At 49.3% G+C, this 17747-nt stretch overlaps 1 protein-coding gene across 7 annotated transcripts in view; it reads right to left on the bottom strand.

Annotated features, from left to right (window-relative positions):
* Positions 1-534: 534 nt before the first annotated feature.
* Positions 535-17747, bottom strand: part of MSI2 (musashi RNA binding protein 2) — a 401974-nt gene continuing 384761 nt past the window's right edge. For 3 of the 7 annotated variants that reach the window (XM_061142601.1, XM_061142603.1, XM_061142604.1), the window contains 3 exons: positions 9780-9934; positions 8023-8095; positions 535-5687 (listed from right to left, as the gene is read on the bottom strand). In XM_061142601.1, the coding sequence (XP_060998584.1) occupies positions 8054-8095; positions 9780-9934 (197 nt within the window). In that variant the 3' untranslated portion in view covers positions 535-5687; positions 8023-8053. Of the gene's footprint in view, positions 5688-8022; positions 8096-9779; positions 9989-17747 lie in introns of all 7 variants that reach the window. The other 4 variants (XM_061142598.1, XM_061142602.1, XM_061142599.1 and 1 more) reach the window with 3 other exon arrangements.

Here is a 17747-nt window from a genome sequence, read left to right as displayed (position 1 = left end):
GTGATTCAAACTGCCATGAGGATGCGACTCAAGAGACTCACTCTCCCGGAGTCCCCTCATGTGTCTATCCAAACGTACTGTGCTGTTTCCCCTCTTAATAAATACTATACTTGCTACACTACCTTCCATCTTTGTGAAAATTCTTTTCTGTAAAGCCGAAGGGCCAGGGCCCTTGTCACTGACCACTGGGTCTAGTGGATAGGATCCGGCGCTTTCACCACCGTGACCAGGCCTCAGTCTCTGGCTGGGAATCTAAGCCTTGCTTCAAGCAGTTGCAGGCTGAGGCCACCCAAGATCAGGGTGACAGGAGGCAGGTGTGACCAGTGACACCCTCCCCAAATCAATCACCAGCTCCCCTCCCCCACACATGTATTTTATACTCAATGGTGTCCAACTCTTTGTGGCCCCATGGACTGGAGCCCGCTAGGCTCCTCTGTCTATGGAATTTTCCAGGCAAGAATACTGGAATGGGTTGCCATTTCCTACTCCAGAGGATCTTCCCGTCCACACGTGAAAGAACATCAAACAACTCTGTTCAAAACAGTTTATTTTATTTTATTTTTGTCAGACAAACACATTGATTTCTGGACCACAGTAGAGGATGGAAACCTTTCACAAACTTATTTATTTGAAAATACAAATATAAAATTATACTTTCCACATCTGTGATGTGAGAGACTGCCATCCACATAGTAATTTTTTACAACAGGGCTTTAAGAAAGCCACACACAAAGACCTGAAAGATGCTTGAGATATATATATATATAGATACATATATATGTATATATATAAAAAAAATACTCACTACCAAAGTTGTCATCAGTTTCATACTAAAGTATAAAAGTAAGGGTGAGGTCAGCCACAGTGCTAGGGAAAGTTTTATTTAGATACATTGATGTCCACATGAAACGCTTAGACTTGCATCCTATTACATATGGAATTCCGAGTTTACAACACACCATGAACGGCAGATTGGCTAGCCCACGCTACTCAAAGGACACTCACAGATTCCACACAGGATGGTACAGTATGTACAGAATACAGTAGCAGAGAGCCTTCTGGAAGGCTCTGGAAACTTTTGTCTCTCAGTCTCCATCCCCCGCCCCTCTGCGTGCCCCTGCCTCCTAGAAACAAACTCCTATCCGAGACAATACATTCTGATTATTTGATAGCCAAGTGTTTGGATTCAGGTTGCTTCCCCAGAGGGGTGGGTTTTTATGTTTATATTTTTGTTTTAGTTTACTTACTTTTTTTTTTTTTGGTTAAAAAAAAAAAAGAAAGAAAACAAACATTACAGTATTAAAGTATTGCTTAACGTACAGCATCTCCTTGTGTAGTGTCTGTGCTCAGGACTGGGCTGAGCTGACTTCTGCTTCTTTTTGTTTGGAGTGGGGGGCCGGGCGGAGAGGGGTGGGGGGAGCCCGCCAGTGTCTCTCTCCCATGTGCTTGCCTGCATCTGTCCCTCTGCCCCCTCCCCCGCCCTCAACCCGCCACCCTGCTTCAGCCTTCCTTGGAAGATAGCCGGGCTGGTGAAGCACATTCAAGAAAGAAAAACATTCTTCCCTCCCCCACCCAACCCCCCAGCCTCCCTCTGTCCCTGTGAGCCACTCCCAACCGATAAGAGAGAAGTATGAGTTAGTGTTTCTTTTGTAAACAATTTCATATGCAATATAATACAGAAAGCATGGCTGACCTTCAATAAAAAAAATGTAGTAAACTATATTGCTTTATTCTTGATTATGCTGCAGTGAGTGAATGGCAGAATGAAGCAGTGTGGGTGGGTGGTGGTGGCTAAGTCCCTAGCCCTCGTTTGCACTAAAGATCAAAATAGGTTTTGTTTTTCTATTTGGAACAAAAAAAAAAAAAAAAAAAATTTTTTTCCCCCAAAATCCCCAAATGAAAAAGAATCCAAGAAAAGAAAAAATCAAAAAAACCCAAGAAACAAATCCAAAACAAAATTGAAAACAAAAACTGAACACCTTTCAGGTCATTAGAACCAACAATTACCCAATGATTTTTATACTAGTCTAGCAAGATGTGTGTAACATTCATTGGCTGTGAACTGCTGTGCAGTGAAACATTAAATTGACAGCAATAGAGCCATGCTACCTTAAAGTCCAAGCTACGCGTTCAAATCAAGATGAAGGTTATGAAGGAGAGAAACGCAAAGGCCTGCTGGGACTTCGTTTGAATCAAGCCCATGAGCGACTGGGATAGAGTGAGGCTGTCTGGTTTTCCCAGTGGGTGTGAGGAAGGCCACAGACCAGGTGTGAGCAAGCTCCTGGAGAGGAGACCCAGAACTCGGTCATCCCCGTCAGCTCCACGTCCAGGGAGAACCAGAAATCGGTCCAGGAGCTTATGTGCCCACTCTCCTCCGAGTGGGAGGAGAGGAGTTTGGGGGCCCCAGGCAGATGGATCTAGAAGCCAGAAAGTCACCCGGTGGCTGCTTTGTGATCCTGGGGAAAAGCCATCAGCCAAGAGGGTTTCTCCCCCAGGGAAGGCGGAAGGTGGTTCCCATGTTCGCCACTGAGCTTAACTGAAACAAAGACAAGGCTGAACATCAGTGCTAAAATAATTTACAAAAATCTTTCAAAATGGACTTCTAGATGAGTGGGGGACTAACGTGAACCTTAACCTAGGTAGCCACATTAAAACATATCAGATTTCCACGAGATTTGTGCTATGGGCTACTGGGTCTCTTCAAAAGGTATTATAAACATCTAAAACATATTCACACAGATTATCAATTTCTTCTGAGCATTCTTAAAAAAATATTTTTTTCTCTTAGTAAAATCATTTTAATATACCATGCCTCCCTCTTTTAAAAAATAAATTAAAAAAATCCAGTTTTGCATATCTAGCATTAGCATTTAAGGTAGTATGGCACACCCCTTCACAGCTGGGGGGGGGGGGCGGGGTGGGAATCTACAAAACGCCGTAGAGTCTACCGGCATCTGAACATTGTGAGACCTTGGGTTAGTTGAAACCACATCAGATCAGCAAAAATAAAATGAAAACTTGAAATTGAAAAAAAAAAAATGAAAGGAAAAAACTGCCCCAAAATTATTAGCATTTTTTTTTTTTCATAAATAAGAGAAAGTTCTATCCTTACTGGTCCTAAATCTGAATAACTATGTCTAATTTTTTTAAACCTTAATTATGTTATACCTATCAATATGTACTAGAAGAAAGAGGAGAAAAAAAGTCACTACACTAGTACCAGGACAACACGCTTACAAGATAGCCATTTTATACATTATTAACAGACAATGATCAACAGAGAGTCTTCTATGAGGTGATGGGGGATGCAGAGAAAGGAAGGGTAGTACAGTACATCACCAACATGGACAAAATAGTAATTAAATTCCCTAGTCTAGACACTGAATTTCTGGGAATTTATTGTCTCTTTTTTTTTCAAAATAAAACTTCTATTTTGTTATTTTATTACTTGAACAAGTTTTGATATTTTAAAAGCGCCCAGCATTTTACTTAATCTGGTTGTTTGGAAATAAAAAAAAAAGAAAGAAAAACAAACAAAAAAACAAACCTTCACCAAACAACCTAACATTTTATTGGAAAAAACAAAGGACATGATTAAAAAAAAAAAAAAAGATGTTGCTATTTAATTAGAATTGAAAAAGGCTTTTTTTCTTTCTTTCTGAGTTAGCATTTTGGAGCCTTTTGCTTGAGGATGCTTTTACCCTACCATGTCTGTGAATGTCTACATTAGTCTACTTTGTTAGTAAAATTTATAAAAATAGGAGTGCAGCAGCTCTTTATAATAAATGTCGCATTCAGTGTCTCATACTGGCTGTGCCTTAAGTACCAAATTTATAAACGTAACAATTTAAAAAATATTAATAAAACGTCAATATCACATTTTAAAAAAGAAAAAATATATATCCACACTACAATATGTTTTAATGCCATCTATTGAGTTGTACTTCTATAGTTGCTGTTGCCGACCTATTACCAATATTAAAAAAAAGTTAAATTAAAAAATATCCTTCATCATAAGTATCTTTCCCCAACCGAGGACCATATATTATAACAGCCAAATGTTAAACATGTGCAAACAGGAAACGGTCAGTTTTTCCCACCAGTCACAGTGCAGCGATGTTTATACTTTTTATTTTTTAAAATTCTGTTTACATCTACAATAAATTAAAAAAAAAATTCTTTCATAGCCTCTCTGGTGATACTTGCAGCACTGAGGTATTAAAAAAAATATATAAACGAAAAGGTTGCTTTCCTAATTGGTAAATAGAAAGTGAATGGAGAAAAGATTTCATTAATGCAGGCTTATCCACTCCTGGCCCATGGGCCCCCGGAGCTGGGGGGCGGCTGGGGGGACAGGGGAGAAGAGAGGCAAAGTGTCCTAGGGACCTTTGGAGGTGCTGAAATGATTGGACAATAGAAAATGATCAAATATTTAAAAATTAAGACTGAAAAAGAATGTCCCCCCACCCCTCCCCACCCAAGCCAAACAGGTGTGCTTTGAAACATTAAATATGTTAAATATTAAAATTGTAGCTTTGTTTTTAAAAAACGTCTTGGGAAAAGCAGTTTTTCATATTTTAAATAAAAATCTAACTAGACGGTAACGTTGGAAGCTGTGCACAGACGAGAGGTTAATATGCTGGTATGACACTAATACAGTTCTTAGGTCTATCACACAGACAAGAGGAGCTAAACAGTGTTCTAACCTGTCTCGGGGTCGGCCTGGCAGCTGGGTGTTCACCGCCTCAGTCACTGACTCAGTTACCGTCCCTCCCCTCCTCCACCCACACAGCATCAAACTGCCTGGGACCGACTCCCTCACAAAAATATTTTTGATTCTCTCTTTCTTAATAGTTTCTATGTAGTTAATGGAATTGTATTTACAACATTTCTTTTTTAGAATTCACAATTGCAAAAAACCTTATAATATCACCTCTTTCAACAGAAAAAAAGCACTTATAGAAAAGGAGGACACGCAAAACATTGTCGTCCTTACCTTATTGCCGAAAATAGATATACTTAGGTTAACAAAGAGACGCCACAAAAAAAGAACCGCTATAGAGTCTGTTCATTAGCCTACTACATCTCACTTCTTACACAACGCAGAGTAGAAAGTTGATGCCCACCTCCCGCTCAGCACCTCACAACCTCGCTTCTGTGTGTGCTCACATTCCGCCTGAAAATTCATACAGTCTCAGAATCGATACCAAAATATTCAGAGTAATAGAACCATCTCAGCATCCTTGAAAAGTGAGAACAGAATTAAAGAAGCAAAAAAAATTGTTTTAAGAAAAAAATAATACCTTAATATAACAATTATACTATGGTTAACTTTTAACTAGATATTAAAGCTATATGACTACTGGACTAAGTCAAAATCACTACCAAATGTGATTCAAAGAGATTTAAAAGGAGAAGGGGGAAGAGAGAAGAGGGAGGGAAACCATCAAGAAAAACAAAAACAAAACAAAACCAAAATCATGGGATATATACACATTTAAAAGCTGTTGTCTTATATTACAGCAGATTCGTGAGATGATGAGATGTAGTCAACCCTCGATCCGAAGTGAGCCATCTCTGGTTGGGATGGGGAGTGAGGCTGGTGGGGGAACAGGTCTGATGACATCACCTAAACAAAGGGCCACTCAGAAACTTCGCCCAGTCTTGCCTGGACATCCAGGTATGCTCTGCAGGGCACCGGAGGTCGAGGATGTCCGGAAGAGAACATAAGGTGGGGTGGGAGGAGAAAGAAGAAATGTCAGGCAGGCACATGGTTTACTCTTAACTTTTTAGCTAGCATTTTCAAAGGATGACTACATTGGGCTACTGAGGATGTTTGAAAGTGGCCAGGCTAACGGCTGACTGGGGTCACAGCCTGAGCTGTGACATCTGAGCCAAGCTTGATGCCGGGGAGAAAGAAGGCAGCTCTGTAGCTCATTTTGCTGGCTTGCTAATTTGCTGATTCAATATACTATGGTAGAATTCTTGAGGCAATGGTGGAAAATGGGGTCAGCAGATGTGGTCACGCTGGGTTTGCAGCTGGAATGGTGAACTGCAGAGTGACTAGCGCTGCCTTTTCTGGTTAAGAGTCTGTTTTCAAAGCTAAATGTTCAAAAATGTCTGTCTTTAGGAGACAACCATCAGTGACTGTCCATAACTAAAACTGCAAATTTCTACTTAAATCATATTATGTACAAAAGACTCAAGGTCAGGACACTTATAAAAACATACACAACTAATAATAATCAGCTTTGGTTCTAGAAAATGAGAACAGGCCCGGGATTCACAGACTTGCTGGTTGATTCTCCCCGAACTGACTGGGAGCCTGGGCCCCTCCTTCCACGGACAGTGCTAAAGGGCTGAGGGTCATCTCCGCTGGGCACAGACTGTGTGTGTGCTCTGGGGCGGCCACGGGCGAGTGGTCAGCCCTACTCTCCGGTCTGTTCCATCCTTCCGAGTCCTAAAGCTGGTTGCGGGAGGCTGGGCTGCGAGCAGCCTCACCTCCCTCCACCAGCAGGGAAGCTCTGCAGAGGAGGGTGGGGGCGCAGGCGGAGGGAGCCCTGCCCCGCCGGTTCCGGCAGGGAGGGAAGAGGCACTGGCAGCTGTCTGAGCCCCGTGTCATCTGACTCCACAAGGGCTGAGCCACCTTCAGCCCCCACGGTCTTGGGTCCATCAGCCCACCCTGCTCTCAGAGGAGCCTCGCTTTGCTGGGACCCCTCAACCCAGTTGAATTAGTCGTGAGTAGCTCTCCTTCACACTGTTAGTGGCCTCTGGCTCCGGCAGGCCAGCAATGGCTGGGTCAGTGCTGGAAGGGAAGTGGAGGCGAGGGGGTGAAGAGAACTCACACACGGGGTTTATTGGGTTAAGAGAGGCAGTTGCGTTAGTCGAGGTGATTCCTTAGAGCAATATTAGAGAAATCCAAGAGATGTACGGAGCTTGGCTCCACCTGGTCCCCCAGCTGGGCCCACCCTACCGGGTCCTGGCTGGCTCGGGGGCCTGGAGCAATCCTTGACAAGAGGGGCGTCCTGCTGACTGCAAACCAGAGTGGCAAATCCATCTCAGCCTTGCTTCTCCCAGAGGGACAGGTGCTCATGTCCCAGCTGGGATTTTGCAAGCAGGATCCATTCCCAGGCCTCAGCTGTGGCACTCTCAAAGAAGAAACAGACTCTTGTCTCAAGACCCAAAACCAGCTCGCTAACACGGGTCACATTGAGCTTTCACGAGAGAACCCCCTCTCCCTTCCTGGTGCTGTTCCGGAGAATGAGGGATACCCATCTTCAATGAGAATACGGCAAGAGGCTCCCTCACTGACTGCCCCAACCTCCCCTCTCCTCCACTCCACCCCTTCCATATTCCCATCAAAGTGATTTAAAAAATGTTTAATTAACTTGAGCTCAGTTTAAAAGGTTAGGAAACTGGCAGGGATCCAAATCCATGTAACGCAGGTGATATCGTTAATTTAATTTGCTTTTCGTGCGGTAATCTGGATAATTACTCAGTAGTTACTGGCAAAAATGTTTTCTTTTCACTCAAAGATGGAGCCTGGCTGTCTCACTGCATGAACCCCACTGGCCGAGCCCAGTGAGCTCTGGGGAGCTGAGAGGGCCCGGCAACCCTGAGCACCCTCCGCCCCAAGCCTGGCGGAGGTCTGGAGTCTCTCTGCCTCTGTCCCCCGGGGACGGGCACAGCACAGCATCTCCTTCCAGTTTCCCACACTTTTGATCGTATTTCAAGACAGAGAAAGATGAGAGGTGGGAAAGATAGAGAAAAAGGATTGAAAGAATCAAAGAAAAAAAAAAAAAGACAGTGGAAGAAAAATGGGGGTCATGATTTAAGCCAGAGAAGGAATGAGAGATTAAAAGGCTGGATCTTGTTGCCCCCACCCCCCCGGAAAGGGGTGGAGAAAGAGGAGGAAGAGACGTTGACGCGATGGGACCAGGGCCCGTGCGTACTTGCATGCCAAGTGTGCATACACGTACGGACACGCCTGGCGGGCGAGACACGTGGCAGAAAAGGCAATACCTCAGAGTGGGGTGGCAACGGAAGCACCTGCTCAGTGGTATCCATTTGTAAAGGCCGTTGCAATCAAAGGTCCCTAAAATTGCACAATTGTTAAGGTCATCAGCACGCTATACATGGGAACAGATTGTCATATTCTGGGAAAGGAAATTATCGCTAGGGCTAGACTGTGGTTGCCAGCATGAATATGTAATTCTGAGACACCATGCCGTGAGGCGCTAGGATGACATTCTCCCAAGCCCTGACTCCCCACCCTGGCCCGTCCACTCGCCCAGGGGAACACTGAAAGCCAGATGCCCAGGGGTGGATGGATGAGAGGAGAGGGGCTTGTGCCACCAACGATGGGCACCGTTGCACTGAGCCCCAGACAGCCCCCGTGGCTCCAGCTGGGGAGAAGGCCAGTCCCGTGCAGACCAAATGTGACTTGGCATTGCTTATTTCAGAAATCATCACAGCACACAGGTCAGAGACCCAGGTTTTCATGAACAGATAGGGTCAGTGTTTCTGGGTGCTGACCGTGTCCGACGTAGTGGTAGACGATCCCTGAAATGGATGCAGCTCTAGGTTGACTAGTTACTGCTCTGGATTAGGTGTTATAGCCCATCCGAGGGGGTGTAACTCACCAAACTACTGCCTAAGTGATATTGGTTCTGGAGTGTGATTCAACAAGGAGCCGGACTGCACAGGCCAGGCAAGTCGTGTGTGTGTGTGTGTGGTGTGTGTGTGAATGTGTGAGATTGTGTGTGCATGCATGTGTGTGGGTTGGGGGGGGCGACCTTTCAATGCCAGGGGTACAGACTGGCTGCCCCGATGCCCTGATCGTCTGCACTTGCTTTGTTCTCCCCAGCACAGCCTGGTAGGGGGGTTCTCCCACAGGGATGTGACCTGGGACAGCAGACACTTCCCTCTTAGCTCAAAATCAAACTGTCTCCAAGACGGCGAGGTTGGTCGATTTTCTGTTTCCCCAATAGAAGGGACAGTGAGCGAGTGGGCTCAGGCACATTCATGCTCACACACACCGCGAGGGGGAAGAACAACACAATCTGAAAACAGCATGCAAATCTGTTAAGCAAATTTCCATTGCCTGGATTAGTCAGATTATAGAACCACAGAGCATTACAAATGTCAAATGCACCTGGCCTTCGGGGGCGGGCGGAGCTAAAGAGTGCAAAGGGGAACTTACTTGGAGCCCGGAGACTGTAAGAAACATTAGCGGAGGAAACCTCCTGGGATGGGACTTGCACCCCAGGCTACGTCCCAGGCCCCAGTGTTGCCCCTGGACCCCAGGCAGGACTCTACTGACTCAGGCTGTCATCCTATGGGGATGGGGCCCTAGCTCCAAGGTCCCAGCCCCCCTGAATCTCCAGGAGGCCGGGATCAAGGAGAGAGGGGCTGACCTTGGGGGTCTACAGTGAGCCAGCAGCTGCCTTAGCCTGTTTCCTTAAAGTCTCACACATCAGCTTTCGAGGGAGGGACACTTCTTTTCGTTTTGCAGCCAGGGATGCAATGGGTTGTACATGCGGTTCAGGGTTGTGTGACCTGAACGTGACCTGCCCACACTCCCTCCACTCCACCTGTGGCCCGCGCACGGAGGCTCTGGAAACATCTAACGGGGGAAGCTGCAGCCGGGGGTGGTGGACATGGGTGCGGTGGGGGACCCAGTGCCCGCTCCTGGCTTGCCGGCTCGGGGCTTCCCTGGCACAACCCCCCCCGCGGGCCGCAGGAGATGGGCAGGAGGGCAGGGGCAGGGAGGTACTTACGGCGATGCCGTGGCCGAAGCCGGAGCCCGGTTGAGGGCTGGCGGCGCTTATGTAATTCCCCACTCCGGAGTCCTGGCTGGCAGGGCCGTAGAGGTCGGCGACGGGTCCTGGGCTGTTGGCCCCCGGGAAGCCTCCGGGCCGCGCCGGGTTGGAGCCTGCCGGGGAAGCGGGCCCGCCAAAATTCGGTTGAGCACTGTAGCTATTCAGGACTGGTGTGCAGAGAATAGAGCTGGGTATGAGGCTGGAAGCCAGGCATGCACCGGTCACCACAAGCCAGACACTCGGGAGGAACAGCTGAGGCCCGACTTCTAACACTCAACCAAGGCCATGCGAAGACATCAGCAGGGACTCAAGAATACTCAGCCCAGGCTACTACTAAGAAGCTCGGAGCTCCAAAAAGAGATAGAATAAAAAAAACAACCATTCAACACAGTATGGCAACCAACCGGGGTGCTTCACTGCCCACCAAATTATCACAATAGAAATAGAGAGATATATGAAGAGAGAGAGAGAGTTGGTTTTTTTTTTTTTTTCCACATCTGAATTGATGCTCATGCAGTCTTGTCTAGATCTGGGCACGTTGAGACAGCATTCACATCCCATGCAAACTACAAAGGAACTAGTTTTAGACTACACATTGTGTTAATATTGATATTAAAATGTGACAGGAAACAAAGCAATTTGTGTCCAGGAAAAAAAAAATCTTTGGGGAAGGAATTTTTTGGTTTCATTTTTTTTTCTTTCTTGTTTTTGGATCCATTAAATGACAAATTTGTTTCAAACAACAAAAAAAGGCAAAAAAGATCTTCGGCTCTCCCCCCCTCCCCACTGGCTACTCCCTCCCTGCCCACCCCTCCCGTTTACATCCCTGAATGAAAGTCGTCAATACTGAACGTGGTCGGAGAATGGGATATGTCATGGAAGACTTGGGCATTTTAACATAACCGTAATGATGGTGGCAGAGGGTTCCCTTTTGGGGTGGAGAGCAGGGGATGGAGGGAGGGATGGGGTGGGGATGGAGAATCTGGAGGCTCTGGGCCAAAGCTGGTGAACGCCAATGATGCTACAGGACACCCACACACTCACCTCCTGTAGTAGAAGGAAAGGGGGGATTTAAACTTTTTTTTTCCTTTTGTTTAAAAAAAAAAAAAAGACAAAGAAGTATGAATTCAGAGCATACTGACTGAACCAATTTACCACTAAAGCGTATCTGACCGAAAAGCCTGCATTCTGTTGGTTATCTTCAGATAGACTCCAGACGGAAAGAAGAGCGGGGACTGGACCTTTGCTACAAGGAGACTTCACACCCACACGTGCCTCGGGGAATGGTGGTAGGGAGGGGGCAGGGTGAGGAGACGCTGCCCCCGGCCCCCTCCTTTACTCTCCCCAAGTCCCGTTGTTCCCGCCCCAGTGAGGACCACAGCTTGTAAACAGGTTACTGTCTCGTCTTCATTTCCCTTTAGTAGCTTAAATCTTTTATTTTCCATAACAGGAAAAAAACACTTTTTTATACTGTGAAAGTAATTTCTCATTGACTTTCGAAGTTCAAGGTGAACCTAGGGCTGGCCAATTCTGGACTACAACCTGTCCATCCTGAAGAACCACGCAAGACGGGTTCCACGCACTTCCACAAATCCCAGGGCGCGCTCCTCACGACAGCCTTCTCCCTCCTGTTTTTCTCGGCATTTCCCTCTGCCCCGGGCCCACCTGCCCTCAGTGGCAGCAGGGAAAACAACTGCAAATCTTCTCTGGACCACGACCTTGCCCTGGGCACCTGTGGCTGGAACGCCTCACCTCTGGGTGTGTGTGTGTGTGTGTCAGGGGCGGGGCTTGAAGAGCCAAACCTGGATTGACTGCTACCGATTAGTCAACGACCGATGATGCACCCCAGCCAGGCTGGTGGGAGACTGAGACGGGATGCAAAGATGCCAAGGAGAACGAGCCAAGCAGGCCCGGGCTCCCAACTCAGCAGAGAAAAGGCAAGCTGCTTCCTGGGAAGGCCATCTGGGGCAGGAGGCTTCAAGGTCAGGCCCCTAGGATGCTGTGCCAAGAAAGGAAGGAGCTGGCTAATGGAAAGCACAGGTTAAAGAGGAAAAAAAAAAAATCCCAGAGGCTCAGAGCAAGTGAATGGCTGACTTGGGAGTACACTGGCAGACAGAAGGGACAGGATTTTTGAATACAGGAGACTTAGCTTGCAGATGACATGCCTCCCTTCTCACTCATGGAGGCAAGGATCAAGCTGAGATATTCAACAGACAGCATTATGTTGGGCTCATACACTTTCTTTTTCCAGGCCAGGAAAAGCAGAGAGCTCAGATACTGACTCCTGGTTCTTCCAGGCAGCTGACCCCCTCCTGTTCCAAGTAACCAAGAGAGTAACTAGCCGGCTCTGTTTCAGGGTAACGAGTGGGAGGTGGGGCCACGGTGGAAGGCAAAGGCTTTCCGACCTCTTTCTCCTCTGGCTAGATGAGGATCCAGGAGGACATAGGGTGGGCACGCCCATCTAGAAGACAAGGAGGAGAGAGGTTTCCACCTCGGCTCCTCCCAGCAGGGTAAGGACCACCCAGCGACTAACTCAGCCGGTGGAAGGAGCCTTGGGAGAGAGGAGACTGCGCGCTCACGGAAGGATGCTGTCTACAAATATGCCCCTCCAGAGGCTCAGAAGATGGGGGCTGGGGGTATTCGGCCCGCCCCTGTTACCCTCCCCATCCTGTGTGCCCAGGAGGCCTGCAGCTGGAGAGCTGGCCTGAAGGGAATCTCCCAGTGGGGGCTACATCGCCCCTCCCCATCCTATCCTCTTCCATCCAATGACACCAGAATCACTGTGGAGAAGGCACTGTTACAACCCAGCTCTAAAACCAAGTCTTGCACGATTACACACTTGCCCCCTGCATGCCTGAGCCCCAGCTCCGTCAGCCTGCAGACACCCCCAGTCAGGGCTGCAAGTCGGGGCCATGGCTCCCCGCCTAGGACGCAGGTGGCAGGCCAGGAGCACCGGGTTCTGGGCTGGTCCTTTTGCTCTGGGCTTTGGGACAGTGGAACCTTCACCCTCAAGGGCTGAAGGCGTAGAGGAGCCGGGTTCCTGGGTTCCTCAGTCAATGATTCCCACTTTCTCTGTGGGCAGAGGATCCCGGCTCCAGAAAGCGGGTTAACAAGCCAACCTATGTCCTGAACCCATGCATCTCCGGGAGGGCACTCCCCAGCTCAGCAGCTTGAGAAGGAAAGGGGAAGGCGCTTCAGACACCAACATGCGCTGTGTGACGGCGGGAAGGCAAGAGGGACACGGTGATCTTCTTTGGGGACGTTCAGCCTGCACACCGGCTGGCAGCACAGTAAAGGAGGAGACCCTCCCCTCCAAGCTGTGACCTTGAGAGAAGAGGCAGGGAGGTGGGGGGCAGAGCATAACTCGAGCGCCTGACCTGAGGGCGCTTCTGTGCTAGTTACCCTGAATCAGTTCTCACTGGGCGGTCTCCTTGCAGATCACCTCCAGGCTCATTTTAAGGGGCAGAAATGCTCCCAAGGCCAGGGTCAGGTCAGGAAGAGGGAATGGGACGTCCCTCAAGGCTGCTCAGCCTGGGTGTGTGTGTCTGTGTGCGTGTGGAGGAAGGGAGGAAGAGGTCTCAGTAGGTACTGCTGAATAAATAGTGTGGAGATTTAAAAAGGACGTTATGACTCCTGTCCCAGAAGAGGACAGTGTCTTGCAAACACCCTGGCATTTTTGCAGCAGAAGCTGTGAGCATTAAGTGGCCTTCGGCAAGCTCTGCACCAAGCAGCAGAGTGGGAACTCGTGGTGGGGCAGGAAGGTCACTGCTCCACCAGCTGCTCTGGGCAGCGTCCACAGCAGCGGTTTAATCCGGGGCAGGCTCCTCTCCACCCCCGCCCTGTGCCCCAGGCATCCTCTGGGCTTTCTGGGTCCAGGCACCAGTATGCCTCAGGGAGGCAGCTCTGGTGCAGAGAAAGGAAGTGCTGGACTTGGAGTCAGAAGACCTGAGTGTCACCCCAGCTCTGACCTCCAGCTACCTGCCTGGGGGCGGGGTGGGGGGGGTCAGCGCCTCACCCACCAGAGTCCTCATCTATGACACGCGAGTCCTGCCCTACTCAGCCTGACTCTCGGTGGGCTGAGGCAAAAATGCAAAAGAGGAATGACTGTAGCTCATCATGCTTGGAACAAATACACCCATTTTTGAAACAGTTATGTATGTACAGACCAACCAGGTTTAGGAAAACCTGATATAGGAGAGCACAATTCACTGGCCAAACAAATCAGGAAGTGATTCACAAAAGGATCTGTTTCATCCACCCTGCATTTAATTACCTTGGACCTGATGAAAAGACTCTGGGGAATGGGGGGGATGGAAACACAAGGACACTACGGCTCGCTGAGGCCAGCAAGAGGAAACGCATCTGAATTTCAGTTGGTGGCATTTTGCATCAGATAAAAGGACGCACTTCCTGCCCATCAAGGGAATACACCTGGATGGCTGGCCCAGGAAAGCCATCCCAGAGTCCTTCTCCAAGGTCTGTCCTGCAGGCTCAGACCCTCACCTGCAGGGGCAAGACCCAAACCTCGGGAGCATCTGGGGCGTTTACAGCAAACCCTTCCTTCTGGTGGGTACGAGTCTGCATGTGGTTTTGCCCAACTGTGGTCAGAAGGAGCTGGGCTCAGAGTGGGATTTGTCACTGAGGGTGGGGAAGTTGTGGGAGAGGGCAGTGAGGATCAGGAGAGCCACACTGTAGGTCTAGGAAAGGTTGGAAGCCTGGGTGCTTCTGTATGCTCCCAACGTGATGCTGCTGGACCTAGGGCAGAAGGCTAGAGCCTGGGACTCGGAGGCAGGCACCCCTGGGAGGGCATCTCTGGCTCTAAGGCCTGAAGAGTGGATTATTATTGATTCAGAGAAAGGAACTGTTAACAGAACTGTTGCTATATCTGAGATAAGCCAGGGTCCACCAAGTCCCAGCCTCAGACCGGGGTCCTGGTTTGGTGGGTCTCACCTTTCACAGAAAGGCAGAGCCAGCCCTCAGGACAATTTCAGTCTCCCACTGACGAATTACCGGTGGCCGCCAGGTTCAATCTCGGGAGGGGGCCTCGTGGCCCCCTGCTGGGACGGTGTGTGCTGCTCAGGACAAGGCAGGTGCCGTGGTAGGCCCGCCTGCACAAAGCGCAACTCAGAAGGCAATCTGCTGCCCAGCAGACCTCCCTGCGGCTGCATGAGGCGCAAGGGCAGGGAGGCTGGGCTGGAGGGTGTCACTGGCCTCTCCCAGCCCCAAGCCCCTGCAGAATGCAGGACCTGGGGCACAAGCCCATGTGGTATTCTTCATGTTAACGCATCACACTAGATTGTAGGGAGTCCTGTTTGTTTTAGAGGATTTAAAGAAAGTGACTGAGAAAGCAATGAGCAGAGGGGCTCTGTCGACGGGCTGATACCAGAGTCACCGCGCCTCCGACACTCACCTCGTCCCTACCACGCTTCTCTCTGCCGGGATTAAAACTTGGCAGCAGCAGAGACTGCGTCTCTTGTCAGCAAGGGACCCTCTGGGGAGGGGTGTGCGTGCAGAAGGTGGGGGCTCTCCAGGTTCTGATGGGGCCCTGGGTTCTCCAGACCAAGAGCAACCTGCCCGATTCCCATCTACCACGGGGGGCTCAGGGAATGCTGGGTTTCACAACGTCAGGCGGCTCTCAGAAGCCGAGGCCAGATTCTGAACAGCCAGCCTCTCAGGAATGCCAGCTGGTCAGCTGAGGCTTCTCTGAAAACAGAGTTGGGGCCCCCAGTCTGCAGTCTCACTGTGCCCTCTCCAGGTCGTGCCCACAGTAAATTAAAGCCGGTGGTCAGTCGGGGAAGGTCGGCCTGAAAAGATGAACCTGCTTCTGATAAGAAGGAGAAACACTCAGCTGTGAGCTACCACAGCTCATCTCCAGCGGAGCAAGGGGGAATCACACTCCAGCAGTCTGCCCGGCCACTGGGTCCCAGGGATCTCGGCTCAAACCTTCCTCCCAGAGCCTAGCCTGAAAGTGGGAGAGGTAACAGAGAGGGCCAGCAATTACCTCTAACCTGGGAAAACTGTGAGACACACTAAATGAAAATTAAATCTGCAGGGACCCAGATGCAGCGACAATCAATTTTATATACGACATTTCTTTTTTTTTTTAAGCTCTGCTGAAATGCAAGCTATTTCAGAAGGCAAGGAGAAGATATACTTTAATAAAACTAGGAAGGACTGAGAGCTATGTGATGGTATTTCGTTCTTCTGTCTCCCTATACAAACCAATATATTGCCGGGAAGGACAAACTCGGCCTGCTATCAGCATGTCTTGACACATCTGAGACGCCTGGCTCATCACAAACATTGCACCGACACTACGAGAGTGTCGTAAACACTGGAGAGCGTCGGCTCACTCCCTGGGCTCAGCGTCACAAACGTTCCCAGTGTCGCTTTCAGAGATGCCGGTCTTGGAAGACTGCAGAGTCTGCTTGTTCACTCAACACCTAGCCTGCTTCAGACCACTGTGGGGGGCACAGATGTCTGCTGGTTAGTGCTGGCATATCTTAAGTAGGGAATGGATGGACAGTGGAACCTAAGACTCAGGACTCATGGTTTTGTAGAAAGGTCGCAGCTTCAGGTCAAATCACATTCCCAAAAGAGACAACTTCACTGCTGGCCAGCTCCAAAACCTTCACATCCTGGGTTCCTAGTGAACCTGGGTACTCATCACTCAGATCAGTGTGAGGAGACAGCCCCCAGAACCCTGTCCAAGGAGGGCTTTATGGCCAGTACTTTATGTTGCTGGACAACCTCAGCAGAAAACAGCTCATTCTCTGTCTTGACACTTTTTGAATATCAGCCTTGACTTGGGTATGTCTCTTCCTTACAAGGGACCGGGCTGGGTTGGTTGGGAAGGAGGCGGCGTGGCGTTAGTGGCTGACTGCCATCTGCTCATATGAAGGGTAAATTCTGGGGACGGAGTAGCACTGAGTGGGCTGGGCCTGGGCTGTGTTTCCTTCACTGCAGCCAGATTCTTTGCCATCTGAGCCACCAGGGAAGTCCTCCAGGTGCGCTGGCAGGCGTTTTAACACGCCGTGCTCTCGCTCCTAACAGCTGTAAGATGGGCTTTATTGCCCTGGGGTTGCGTCCACGCGGGGCTGTGTCCAGGGTCTCACAGTGGCTCAGACTGGCTCATGTGAACTTCAGGGCAACTCCCAGCTGCTTTTAGACTGAGTCACACTGCCCAGCTGTCCTTCCTGGCACCCTGGTTTGCAAAGGTTTCTTCTGTTTATTTGGCTCTTTCTTTGCTTCGTGGAGGTTGCAAAACCAAGGACGATGAATCATACCTCCAGTGCTGAAGTGCCAGTTCCTGAGGGCATGGGGCCTGCGGCCCTTTCCAAACTGGGAGCTCCCCTATCAGACCGGGGGCTCCCTGAGGTGGGCCATCTCTTTATGGCCCCTGCCACAGCAGATAGGGCATAGCCTCTCTCCTGAGGACCAGACCACCTTCCTCTGAACCACATCTCAGAACAGTACCGGGCACAAAGCAGGCATGCGGTATTGCTGGGGTCAGAGTGTATCAGAGAGAAAGGAAATCCTCCCATGCACCCCAGAAAGTGCAAGTAGAGAGCTGGTCTTAGTCCCCCAAGACCACTCCAGTCTAGGAAGGGCCATCCTTCTGGGAGCCCTCAGCTGTGAGCACCTTCAGTGTGTGCTGCTTGATTCCATTTCATGGAAACTCACTGTTCATGGCTCCAGAAGCCTGGGCGTGGGGTGGGGAGGATGCCCAAGGGGCACCGCTTGAGGACCTGTACAAAAGGCTTTCCACTTGAACAGCCCGTCTTTAATGATTATAAAGGCACCGGAGTTTAATCCATTTTTGATGTAAGCGCTAATAGCTCTGTGTCCTTGAAGTTCAAAGCGGGCGCATACATGTCACTAATTAGCCAAGCACAGCGCCATTCAGCTCCCTCTCATGTTTCTAAT

Source organism: Dama dama, chromosome 5 (genome assembly GCF_033118175.1).
Source record: "Dama dama isolate Ldn47 chromosome 5, ASM3311817v1, whole genome shotgun sequence".
NCBI lineage: Eukaryota > Metazoa > Chordata > Mammalia > Artiodactyla > Cervidae > Dama > Dama dama.
Note: the sequence above shows the minus strand (reverse complement) of the source record. Positions and strands in the feature narration are given on the sequence as shown.